Source organism: Zychaea mexicana (genome assembly GCF_025766255.1).
Source record: "Zychaea mexicana strain RSA 1403 chromosome Unknown BDB00scaffold_47, whole genome shotgun sequence".
Taxonomy (NCBI): domain Eukaryota; kingdom Fungi; phylum Mucoromycota; class Mucoromycetes; order Mucorales; family Lichtheimiaceae; genus Zychaea; species Zychaea mexicana.
Genome location: NW_026516710.1, coordinates 172006 through 185552, shown reverse-complemented (window position 1 = coordinate 185552; position 13547 = coordinate 172006). Strand labels below are relative to the sequence as shown.

The 13547-nt window shown below is 37.8% G+C and overlaps 1 protein-coding gene across 1 annotated transcript; it reads right to left on the bottom strand.

Moving 5' to 3' along the window:
• Positions 1–429: 429 nt before the first annotated feature.
• BDB00DRAFT_873381 (uncharacterized protein) lies at positions 430–2510 on the bottom strand (the record flags this gene model as incomplete). Its single annotated transcript, XM_053127085.1, has 6 exons — positions 430–617; positions 686–760; positions 1052–1079; positions 1176–2146; positions 2236–2410; positions 2481–2510. The coding sequence occupies 6 exons, from the start codon at positions 2508–2510 to the stop codon at positions 430–432; spliced, it is 1467 nt and encodes a 488-aa protein (XP_052978726.1).
• Positions 2511–13547: the final 11037 nt, after the last annotated feature.

The window sequence follows — 13547 nt, the reverse complement described above, 5'->3', positions numbered from 1 at the left end:
TACAGTAGATTTAAAGGAGACAAACGAGAAGGTAACAATACATTCTGCTATGCCCATCATGTTATGCCGTGGATTTATAAATTAGCAGTAAAAGGAAAACGACCAGTAATTAGCTATTTGCTAGCACTTTAAAAAGACGCAGGGAACTTTTGCTGTTAATCTACATACATAAACATACGGAAACATACAGTAATTGGAAAATGGTCAAAAAGAAGCATAATGGTGATTATAGTAGATTTCAGACAGAGCTACTCTATGTATATGTTTATCGTCTAGCTTTCCGTCGCCGGTAGATAAGGGTAGCGAATACAATAACGTTAAAGATGCAATAGATACAGACGATACCGATGTTCTGCCACTTGTGCGACTCGTCCCAGCCATAGATCTTGTTATAGTACTCCTTTGCGGTAGAATACATGCTGTGTTCACTTAGCTCGGTATTGCTTGGATTAATAAGATAGCCTTGCTACCAGATGTTGCAAAGAATCTCTCCATATATTCGTCGGATGTTTGGTTTGTCGGCGGGGTGAATTGGAAGAAGTCGTTGTCGTTAGGAACAACTGGGAGTGTTTGCAACTCTTTGACAATGAATCCTTCCATCACATAGTGGATCGGTACTATACATATAAACGGAATTTGTCCTTAGAAGCAAGAAGCCAACAGGAAGTATATAGACCAAGCTTACCAAGCCAGTACATCCAGGCGCTCCAGAAACGAGGAGGCGAAAATTGCGTTTGAACGACACCAGCAAAAGTAATTACTGTCGTAAGTACCAACAGAGTAAGAATCGCAGCGATTCACAGACTCTCTGTGAGGCCACCGAGAATAAATCCGAGCAAAACACCCCAGAATATATATAGGACCACCATAAGATAGTAGTACCAGAATTGTTCGGCAGTCTAAACCAGTCCAGTAGTCCAGTAAATTCCACCCATGTACAGTAAACAGAGTAAGCATATGTAAGGAGTCTCAACAACAATGGCTGATATGGCATATGGTGCAACTCCGTAGTATCGACTGGCGTGCTCTCTTCTGAAATAAATTTTCTCACTCACGAGCTTAGGCTGACCCATGGTAACCTATGTGATAGAACAGGATAATGGAAGATCAGCAATTGATGGTTTTAAAGTATCTCGTAGATCTGTTCGTGTTATATTAAATACCATCATATATACCAATGTCATTGCGCCAAAGAAGAGGAAAACTCGGTTTTGAATATCCACAAACGACAGTGATTTAAAAAAGGTAAAACTAAGGAAAAGCGAAATGCCCGCAATGGTAATGTATCGGCCTACTTTGTAACTAGACGAACGCCAATATACCAAGCTCATGCGTTTTAATACCAGGTACACTTGAGTCCAAACGGATGCAGCATATGTAAGTGCCTTGCGGGACGGGTTTGTATCAGCATTGTTATGGATAGTCTCTAACTCGTCATTAAGTGCCTTGGCATTTGGCGAGTTCGACCAGAAATCAGCCCAATTTCTTGTGGAGCAGATGTCACCGAAGGAGGAAGAAGAAGCGACTACATCGAGAATGTACTCGGCCCGGTTTGTGTCGGGCACATAGGATGGCCCACCGCTCGACTCCAAGTAACCAATAACTGTCTCTGCACCCTTGCCAATCTCACCGTAATAAGCAGTGCGAGCTCCGTGGACCAGCAAATGGAGATGATCAAAACACTCGAACAATATAGCGGACGGCTGATGAATAGTACACGAAACAGGCCATCCAGCATTAGCGAGCTTGCGTAAAAATCGTACAATGTTGTACGAGCTCTGAGCAACCAAATTAGAAGTAGGCTCGTCCGAAAATACTAGCTTGGGTTTAGCAACCAGTTCCACGGCAATCGTTAGTCGCTTGCGTTCCTCCATAGAGATTCCAAAACCAGTGGCAACATCACCGACTTGGGCATCGGCGATGTCCTTCATCTCCAACAATTGAATGATTTGCTCGACATAGACATTCTTTTCCCTCTTTGGTATACTGGCATCCTGACGCATGTAAGCTGAGAACTGCATGGCTTCAGGAACAGTGTCAGCCGGCTGGTGCTGATCCATCTGCTCGACGTAGCCGGTGATTCGCTCAATATCGTTCAGAAGCACTTCATTGTTCAAGAGGTACGGCCTTCGACTATGCCGATTGTCTTGCGACGAGCAAGAACATCCAAGAGGGTTGTTTTTCCGGCACCCGAGGAGCCCATCAAGGCAGTCAAATGGACCGGTTTGACGATACCAAAAACGTCGTTCAGGATTTGGAACGACCCGCCTATAATGGGTACCGGGTAGTTGACATGTTGCCAGGAGAACGTTGTACCTGTCGAAACGTTTTTGTCAATCATTTCTTCAGTGACTTGTCTTTGAGGTTCGAGCCTTGCTTTTTCCTCTGGAGTTGTTCGCGGTGTCGGTGCCTTTCCAGGGAGGTACAATCTTGTCAAGGATCCACTCCCGCCGATGCGTGCTCGTTTTATTTTGCATTACGAGACGAAAGTATATTAAATCCCAAGCCATTGTATTTTCCTCGTATATTTTTATGGTTCCCTCATTTATTGGTCGATCGATTGTACTGCCGCGATCCGAGGTGCTACAAAGAGGCGGACGAAAATACCTTTAAAAAAAGAAGCAAACTTGAAGATAAAGGCTTCTACAAGGATCCTAATGCACGTCGAGTGGTAGATATGAACAGGTATGTATTGTTAGCAGCAACAAATATGACAAGCTTTTAACAGTAAATTATGCGTTTGAAATATGCTTTTATATTATGTCAAGACGATATGAATGCAAAACCTGTCATGCCTCATTGGGTGCACACGACGAAAAATCTTGAAACAGCTGCCCGACGAACTAGCAGCAGAATTTCCCGCCATTTTTTCCTACCGGTGTGCTATCTCTAAAGATCTCATTGACATTTTATGACCATGTATGCAGCACGGTATGGGAGTTGCAAACTTTGCAAGAATTGCTACAGGAACTGCACCTCAAACGTCATATACGACCGCATATCATATACACCCTATATCAAATACATCGTCGAACGAACCCAGCTTACAAGGAGACCGAAAATTGCATCAGAAGCTACCCTGGGTTCTCGACAATCAAGGATCCTCAAGGAAACGCTGGATACGTTCCTTCTATACCATACTTTACACTCATATACAATGCTATCATGGATGCTCTTCGGCCAATTGTGGATAAACAGATGGTTATAATTGATGGAGAGATATTCAAGGGAGACCACACATTCAAGCGTTTACAGAAAGTTACAAAAATGGGTGATGCACCGACTTTTGGCCCTCTATATACTATATGTAATTAGTATGAGGAGATACGAATGCAATTGCTAGTCCACACCAAGTCATTTCGCATTTACAGACGCCTTTTCAGGAGATGATGAAAACATACGACATGTACGGGTATAAACCACCGAAGCTATTTTTTACTGACAACGACAACGTCCGGGGAGACAAGGCGTTCCTACTTGATAATATCAGCTCATTGAAGAACGGTCCCAAGATTAGCAGTTTGACTTTAACTGAATCTACCCGCGACAATCAAATATTACACCTACCAACCTTTATTACCACGCACTACATACGCAATGAAACCGAAACTGAAGAAAGAATTATGAACATCATCTTTTGTGATATTGAACCCCAAACGATTGTGATTGGTTTGGATTGCGAATAGAACTTCAGTCGACATGCTTTCCCTGGCAAAGTGGCAATATTACAGTTAGCATACAAGGTATTGGTTCTTTTCTGTTACACTATCGTTATATCAAGTTACAGCTTCACGACAACAAAATAACTTGTGGTTTAGAGCCACGTCTTTATCCTGCCAATCCACCAGTATAATAATATTCCTCCTTCTATCGAAACTCTTCTAAAGTCGTCTAAGGTCCTAGAAGCTGGCCGTAATGTTAGTGGTGACTTGAAAAAGCTAAAGTGCGACTATGGACTAGACTATCATGAAGGCACGGGGTTGGAGCTCGACATGTTTTCTCATAGACGAGGCTTCATAGAATGGAAATGTAGGACTACTACTACTACTACTAATCCTTTATGGTATGACAGTGAATGGTAGTAAAAAAATGATCTACAGCAAAGATATAATTCGGTCATTGCTTCATCCATAAAATACATTGCCTCTCTTGGAGTATATACAGATATTTGATGCTTAATGAGGCTCTTTCTTATTTATCCCGGATTTCAGATCCCGGATGACCGTGTACTTGCTCAATTTTGCACAGATCTTTTCATCAGATAGGGGTGGAGTAAATGACATGTGGATTTATAGAAACTAAAGCACCGCTGTAGAGCCACCTTCCTTTTTTGGATTTTTCAACTAACTTTTAAAGATTTTAATAGTATAGATGTGCAGCGCAGAAGAGAGCGAGATCGCCAAGAAGACGGAATGAAAGCTTGGCAAGAGTGGGCATTGCATCAGCGGCGACAATAAAAGGCTGTAGGTCATTTTGACATGCATATGCAGACACTGCATTAATGTATACTAGTTTCTGTTGCTTGACTTACAACCATCCATATCAGAAACTGTTGTGAATTCATCTTTTTGTCTTTATATTTAACAGTGGAAAATCTATAGGCTTTTCTGCAGAGAGTGGAGTGTGATTATCAGGTTGAGCAATGGCACAAAGTATATCAATAAGTCGTTCGTTATTTCTGTGTCTATTCTAGCTTTAGGCCGCTACACTTGATCATTATATAGTCAACATGGCTCGTCGTGAGTTGGATAGGATTGGATATAAACCTTATTCAAATCCGCTCTGCATGATCTTGTATATCGAAAAAATAAATAGAGTAAAAGACAATGATATGATAGAATAAAGTCTTTAAAATCCCTTTATGAATAAAGCAACATGTGGAGTGAACGGCTGAAAGAAAGCAAAATTGAATTTGCATTCGATCTAGTTTTTGTATTTAGCATAGATTGTTTGGATATGTGAATGAAGGATAAAATGAAGAGCTCTGTAATCTTTCGAGTACATAGAAGGAGAGAAAACTAAGTTTTGTCTTTCTGTCGTAATTCATGAAATAGAAAACCACAGGAGTAGACCACACAGAGAGAACCACAAAGAAGGAGAAGACCACACAGAGAGAAGTAAGACCATGAAGAGTAATACCGACAGGTAACCACAAAGATAATACGATGGTAGATAGATACCTTCTATTGTGATTATTGATGATTCCAAGGTATTTACATACAATATCAACATTACTAATACAATTACAGATCTGATGAAGAAGGTTGATGAGTAATCGTGGAAGGAGTAAAGGAGATTGGTGCTTTGAATGTTTTAGAGAAGTATTATCGCGATTGGTGTGGTAACTTCTTGTAAGCACAAAGGATAAAAGAGGAACACGGACAATACACACGATTGGTCCGTGGATCTCATTGGTTTATGTTTCAGGCCAAGAAACATGCTGCAACATTTCTCTCATAAAAACCAAAAAAGTCCCGGCTGCATGGTTCGAACTCGTGCATCCCGGGAGTCGTACCAAGCCGTAACCAACCGGCCCATACGACCCAATTCCGGCTGCATGGTTCGAACTCGTGCATCCCGGGAGTCGTACCAAGCCGTAACCAACTGGCCCATACGACCCAATCGTTTGCGAAAGCAAATACAGTGATCTGGAGTTTATTCTTATTTAAAAACCGCCGCCCGATTTCAGTGTGCTTTCAGTGTGCTTTCAGAGCCGTGATGCAGCAAATGGATAAAATTGGCTCCCCTACTTACATCCTTTTTTACACCACCTGGACTGCTGTGCTTCTTCCCACTCTAAGACTTTTACTGCCACTATGCTTGTCTCCACCACTTTGCTTTCTTCTCCTTTTTTATTTACTTTTTTTTTTTGCCAATTACCAAATCAAATTCTTCAACATTTTTATTTATTTGACCATCTACAAGTTTCTAGATTCGCCATCGCATTAGATTTCTTCAAAATGCTTTTTAAATCTGATGCAATTTCTATAATTCAAAACTTGTTTATTTTATTTTCTTCTCTATTACAACTACAGCAGCATGAAGCCAAAAAAGAAAAAGACCTGACCTGAGGTATTTTGCTTCTAAGAGTAGGTTACTTTTATTTTACATAGTAAATCAACATCCACTTGCCTCGCTTCGCTCGGCTGAATGAGCCCCTTCGCTGCGCTCTGGGTCATTCAACGGATTGGATGTTTCCTGGGGGTTCCCCCCAGACCCCCACCCCCTAGGGGTCGCAATCTGACCTGCAGGTCAAAACCGACCCACGGGTCAAGGACGGGTCAACGGGTCGGGTTGCTGCTTTTCTGACCCATGGGTCGACCCGTTGACGCGTCGTGACCTAAGTGTATATAGTTTAGATTTGGGACAGTACTAGTTATCCAACGGTTCCTTTATTCAAGTGTATAGTAAGATATACGAAAGGGAAAAAAGAATATTATGATGACATATGCGAATACTGTTTATTTTATAATAACTTTATATGAAGGGCAAAGTATGAAGATAAGGGGAAGCGCTAAGGCCTAACGGTGCAAAGTATATAGGATTTAATAAATAAGGATACCTGAAGACCAAAGATAACTTAGACTTTAGAGTAAAAGGAAGAATAGAATAGGGAAGGCCGTTAAAAAAGGAAACAGGAAGAAGTGTAAAAAGTAAGTGAGCAGTTTAGCAAGAGGAGCAAAAAAAATGAACGAAAGGAAAGAGGAGTGAAAAAGAGACAAATCAAATAGGAACGACAAAGATCGGAAAGTGAGAAAAAAAAAAGGGATAAAGGTGGTGGAAATTTTTTTAGTCGGTTGTTATTTTTGACCAAGCCTTTACCAAAACGCTTTCTTGTAATGCTTCCGGCAATAATCTGTTTCGTTCAGATGGCACGAATCCTTTGACATCCGAAAACAAGCGTTCGCAAGATGTTGACGTTGCAGGGATGGCGAGAAACTTGCGTGCCATTTTTGCTAACTGCACGTACGTTGTGCTTGTGCATTGCCAGTACTCCAATTCGTAGCTTACCGGTCGTCTATTATCGTCACCTTCGGCAAGTGCTGTCTGTGGCTCGCTTACATATGCTGTCAACTCATCTTGGATTCTTTGCCTCTTGGGACAGTAGCGATTGCGACATATCTCCTCAGGTGACAGTGCTCCAGCCTCATGGTCAGTGGTGCCACTCACAGCCTTGAACGTGCTCCATTCTGCTTCGACACTCATTCTAGCTGTCTCTTTAAATTCTGGCTCCCATTCCCGTTCATCCCAGTAAGCATACTTCAGGCACGGGTTCATTGCTGTGGCGACGGCATATACAGTGGACGAATCGGTTCTTGCATAATACATTTCAAGCTTTGCTTGGGCCTGTCTTGCTGCGTCACACAGGATTTGCGGATTTGACGTGTCGTCTTGGAAGTCTTCGAGATCGTCAATGAGCACGTTGTATGCGAAGATTACTTTGTTGATAGACGGGTAACTATTGATGGACCATGTTGCTTAAAACATTGCTGTATGTGATGCTATTACAGCGTGTTATATTTTCCGTAATAACTTACTGTGATGTTGATAGCTCTTCCGTCATAATTTTTAGACTATCCAGCAATGCTATAACCTTTTTCATGTATGGCTCGTCTTGGGGATCCAACCGATATATCGACAACTCGCTGAAGAAGTCGCAGGTTGCATTATACACGTCCTTCACCCTCAACGCCCGTACCAGCATATCATAAGTGGAGTTCCATCGTGTGCGCACATCCAATTGTAGCTCGAGCTGCTCGCCATACTTCATAGAACAATATTCTCGATATTGTTTTCGGTACTTGGTAGTGGACATCCTTATAACATGGTAAATTTAAGTTAATATTTGTGTAAGCGGCTTGACCATTTATGCCAGTGATTTATACCCTACCTGATTTTCTTTATTCCTACTCTTAACTTGGACACCACGTTGCTAATATCTTGATCGGCCGCGATATCTGATTCAACGACATTATCGAGCAACGGCTGTGAACACAACCTATCTTTGATCAGTACTTGTGCAACCAAATTGACGAAGTGACCAATATACGGGATAAGGTGTTTGGCTGCCTGGAAATGGAATGCGCGACCACTCTCCCCTCTTGTCTCGGCACGCCTTTCAAGCTCTTTAGCCATGGACAGGTTGTTGGAAGCATTGTCGGCAGTAATGGTAAACAGGAGATGAGTAATGTCGAAATCGTCGAGCACTCTTAGGAAATGATCAGCAAGAGCTTCTCCGGAATGGCGTTCATCTGGATGCTGGAGACCGACTAAAACCTCCCGCTGCACCCAGTACTCGTCAATGAAATGAGCGGTAATACCAAGGAAATCATACCCCCACTCTGAGGTCTAGGCGTCCACGGAAAAAGAGAGACATTGTTGCGCTTGCAAATAGGACATGATGCGCGCCTTCTCGACTCGATATAACCGGGTGATGTCGCTCTTGATGGTATTGGCAGTAATCGGCGCGACAACATCAAACGACGGTGCAGCTTGAGTGAGCTGGATGAACTTGCGAAATTCTTCATTTTCCACCATCGTGTATCCAGACTTTGTACTGATGATGAAACGTGCTTGTTGCTCCCGCTATACTTCTCGAGATGAACAATCAGTAATCATAATTTAATTTTTATATTAATAATTAATACCTTATTTTATAATATAAAATCATTATAATTATATTTTTTTAATAATTAACTATATAATATATTTCTTTTATTAAAGTATTCAATAATTATTTCCTTTTGTTTAAAATCATTTTCATTGACCCAACTATTATCTCCATAATCGTATCCTTTCCATTTAACATGAAATATATATTTTTTATTCTCTATTTTATGATTTACTATCTTTTCTACCTCAAATATATTTTCATCTTTGTTTACATTTCTATATTCATATATATTCATACATTTATTTTTATTTTTCGATCGTTTTTTTCTTTTTTTAGATACATTTTGATATTGAGGAAAGTCAACATCTGTATCATCATTATTATTATTATCATTTACAGTTTCATTTTCATTATCAACTATCATATCAATATTATTATTTTCTAATTCATCATTATTTATATTTAAATTTAGTAGTTCTAATTGTATTTTCTTTAAATCTTTAATTTTATTCATTTGCTCCATTTGATTAGTATAAACAATATCTATTAATCTCATTTCATTAGGAAAATCAAAATTATCATTTATCCATAACTTATGATGTTCTTGTACTATAATATTAAATTTATCAGCAAAATTTTGAATATTTTTTAATAAAAATACAACTTTTAATTGTAAGTTTATATATTTTATATCATCTGTCTTTAATATAGAATTATTATTAGAGAATCTTTTAAATTTATTATATAAGTCTTTAAATTGATTTTCAACTATAGATCTAAAACTACCAAATACTTTGTTATAATGTTCTTCTTGATTGTTTAAAGCTATTCCTGCTTCTTTACGAATTGGATAAAAAAAATTTCTGTCATTTAAATTAATATTTTTACTTTTACAAAAATCTTCAAATTGTTTAATAAATAGTGTATAACCACCATCTAATGCAATACAATCTTGTTCTTTAATTTTTCTATACAATTTCATATTTAAAAACATACCACCATCACTACAAATACCACATAATTGACTATTAGAAACATTAATTATATTCTCATTTATATCTACTAATACTTGTGTTCTTATTCCACTAGTTTTTAATTTATATGACCATTTTTTTTGATGTGAAACATTCGGTTTATCATATTGAATTGCTGTATCATGCCCATCTAAAGCTAAAGTTATATGTTTAAAATTTTGAGGATTTTTAATTTGAGCTGATAATACTCTTATCTTTATATTACTAAACATTTCTAATAAACAATAATCAACATATTTATTTAAATTTTCATAATTAGTAATCCAAAACTCTTTATATAAATTATAAAAACTAGATGATGGGATATATTTTTTTATATTTTTAGATGTAAAACCATCTACTAATTGATATATTAATAATAATGCTTTTTCAACTTCTAAATAAGGCCCTGGATATTCCTTATGTGTATATAAAACAGTAATAAAAAAGAATATAGGAATATAACCTAATTTATCTAATAATTCATCTTTAATTTCTCTTATATTTTTAATATTTTTTAATTCTGTTCGATGCTTAAATTTATTTTCAACTTTTCTCCAATCTTGACTTAAAAAAGACCACTTATTTAATATTAAATTATTGATTTCATTTTTTAACTTTTTTCTATATTCAATAATATCTTCATTATTCTTATTACTATATTCATCCATGATTTCAATATCTGATTCCATATTTATAGCATATATCTTAATAATCTTTTAATTATATATGAAAATTCAATTTTTAAATTAAAAATATGTATCATAGCAACTAATTAAAATAGGAAATTAATAAGGAAATAATATATCTATTTATTTTCAAAAAAAATAAAATTAGATTTATTTTCTAATTTGCCATTGGCAAATTATATATTTTATATAATTTTATTTTTTCGAGGAAAAATAGCAGTCACTTAATAGAAAATCTTGATGCTAACGAAAAAAAAAATCATTTATCACTAACATAATAATTACCTTTTTAGCTAATTTTTGAAGATATCATATTTTAATTAATTACTATGGTAATAATTTTTGTAAAGAATGATAATAGTATTGTATAGTAAATAGTATTAAAAGTAAAAATAATACTATTTTATATCTGAATTTTAATAAAATATTTGTTCTAGAAAACAATTTCTAAATGTAATATAATAGAAGTAAATATAAAGTTTTGTTTATTCATCCGAGTAACAGTCGTTGCTTGAATAGACATAACACCACGAGCGAAACTGTCCATTGGCCCAACAACTGCTACACTGCCTTGCTCGCACTTCTCCTTCGTAATGCTGTGTCTATTTTGCAGGTGACGGATAATGTTACCGGTAGATGAACCAACATATGACTTTTGGCACCTTGAACAAGTAATCTTGATAATGCGATTCCTCTCGTCTTTTGTAGCATCCGCAACCTTGTATTTGTAAATCCATGGCTCGTCCGAACCGCGTGCCATACTACTTTGGCTAACCATTGCTGCACTGTGTTCTGTCTCGCTTGTGGTTGTTTCGTGAAAGTCGCCGGCTTCAGATTCAGTGGGATCCAAGGACATAGAGGTCAAATTGCTGTCAGAACGGGTGAACTCCATGATGGTGTAAGTGCTAGGTACGAAGGCTGTTAGGTATCAAAAAGAATAGCTGAGAAAATAAAGATTACTTTGCAAGAAAACGGAAAACTTGTATATATTTATATCTTTTTTTTATCGCTGTTTACGTTGCATAGAATAGAACATATAACTACTACTTAGAAAACGGTACATCTTTTGCTTTTGGGTATACAGACATCATGCCCAGTTTGGCCATGCTTTGGACGCATATACTTGAAGCTTTAGTTGATCTATTATGTAGCATAAATAAAGCTTCTTTTACAATTTTCCAAAAACGTTTTAATGCTGGTGTAACTAGATGTTTTTGGAGCAAATACGTCATTTTCTCCACACTCCTGGACGGTACAGGTACGTTTCCCTTTAATTTTACGATCGTCCGAATCAACTTGTCTACAGTGACTAAACACAACGTTTGACTACCGTTAGGCAGCAATCATTATTATAGCTCGATCTTTTCGTCATTGTGTTCAATACTTCATCCCTGGTACAAATACAGCACTACTGCTTTCTTATCTGCAGCCTTTTTGTCACTGTTTTTTTTTACCGCATCCTTTTTTGTCGCTGCTCCGGCACCACTTCTCTTTTCTTTACACCTGTCCTTTTTTGTCGCCGCTCCAGCACCACTTGTCTTTTCTTTACACCTGTCCTTTTTCGTCACTGCCCCGTCCTTGCTCAGTACCACTACTTTTATTCAGCACGGCATTTGTTGTCAATACCGCAATCTCACACACGACAACTTTTCTTTTGTTTCATCCGCTATAAATGCACAGGAATATGATCGCCCATCGCCCACTTATTGCAAAACACACCATTTAGCCCGTCTCGCTGACTATGCTGATTTTTTTGCTGCTGACTTTTTTGCCTTCCCTTTTTTTTTATAATTTTCAAATTCTCTCCGGTCTCCATCCCAATCTGCCCATAAAGTTTCTGAGTTCTGGCCAGTTAACGCCAATGCTAGTATAGACGATTTATCAAAAAACCAATCAATAAATAAAACTATTGAGCTTATTTATTTTACTTTTAGTATATATTTTCTTCTTAAACTCGTCATTTTGTTTCCTTTTGGTTAGAAATCGTTGAAATCATTGCGAAATCGTTGAAATCATTTCCAACCCATCAACCCGAGTTTTGACCCGTCGGGTTGAACGGGTCGGGTCGGGTCAGTGTTTTCTTGACCCAACCCGACCCGTCCAATTGTGACCCCTACGAGATCGCCAAGAAGACGGAATGAAAGCTTGGCAAGAGTGGGCATTGCATCAGCGGCGACAATAAAAGGCTGTAGGTCATTTTGACATGCATATGCAGACACTGCATTAATGTATACTAGTTTCTGTTGCTTGACTTACAACTATCCATATCAGAAACTATTGTGAATTCATCTTTTTGTCTTTATATTTAACAGTGGAAAATCTATAAGCTTTTCTGCAGAGAGTGGAGTGTGATTATCAGGTTGAGCAATGGCACAAAGTATATCAATAAGTCGTTCGTTATTTCTGTGTCTATTCTAGCTTTAGGCCGCTACACTTTATCATTATATAGTCAACATGGCTCGTCGTGAGTTGGATAGGATTGGATATAAACTTTATTCAAATCCGCTCTGCATGATCTTGTATATCGAAAAAATAAATAGAGTAAAAGACAATGATATGATAGAATAAAGTCTTTAAAATCCCTTTATGAATAAAGCAACATGTGGAGTGAACGGCTGAAAGAAAGCAAAATTGAATTTGCATTCGATCTAGTTTTTGTATTTAGCATAGATTCTTTGGATATGTAAATGAAGGATAAAATGAAGAGCTCTGTAATCTTTCGAGTACATAGAAGGAGAGAAAACTAAGTTTTGTCTTTCTGTCGTAATTCATGAAATAGAAAACCACAGGAGTAGACCACACAGAGAGAGCCACAAAGAAGGAGAAGACCACACAGAGAGAAGTAAGACCATGAAGAGTAATACCGACAGGTAACCACAAAGATAATACGATGGTAGATAGATACCTTCTATTGTGATTGTTGATGATTCCAAGGTATTTATATACAATATCAACATTACTAATACAATTACAGATCTGATGAAGGTTGATGAGTAATCGTGGAAGGAGTAAAGGAGATTGGTGCTTTGAATGTTTTAGAGAAGTATTATCGCGATTGGTGTGGTAACTTCTTGTAAGCACAAAGGATAAAAGAGGAACACGGACAATACACACGATTGGTCCGTGGATCTCATTGGTTTATGTTTCAGGCCAAGAAACATGCTGCAACATTTCTCTCATAAAAACCAAAAAAGTTCCGGCTGCATGGTTCGAACTCGTGCATCCCGGGAG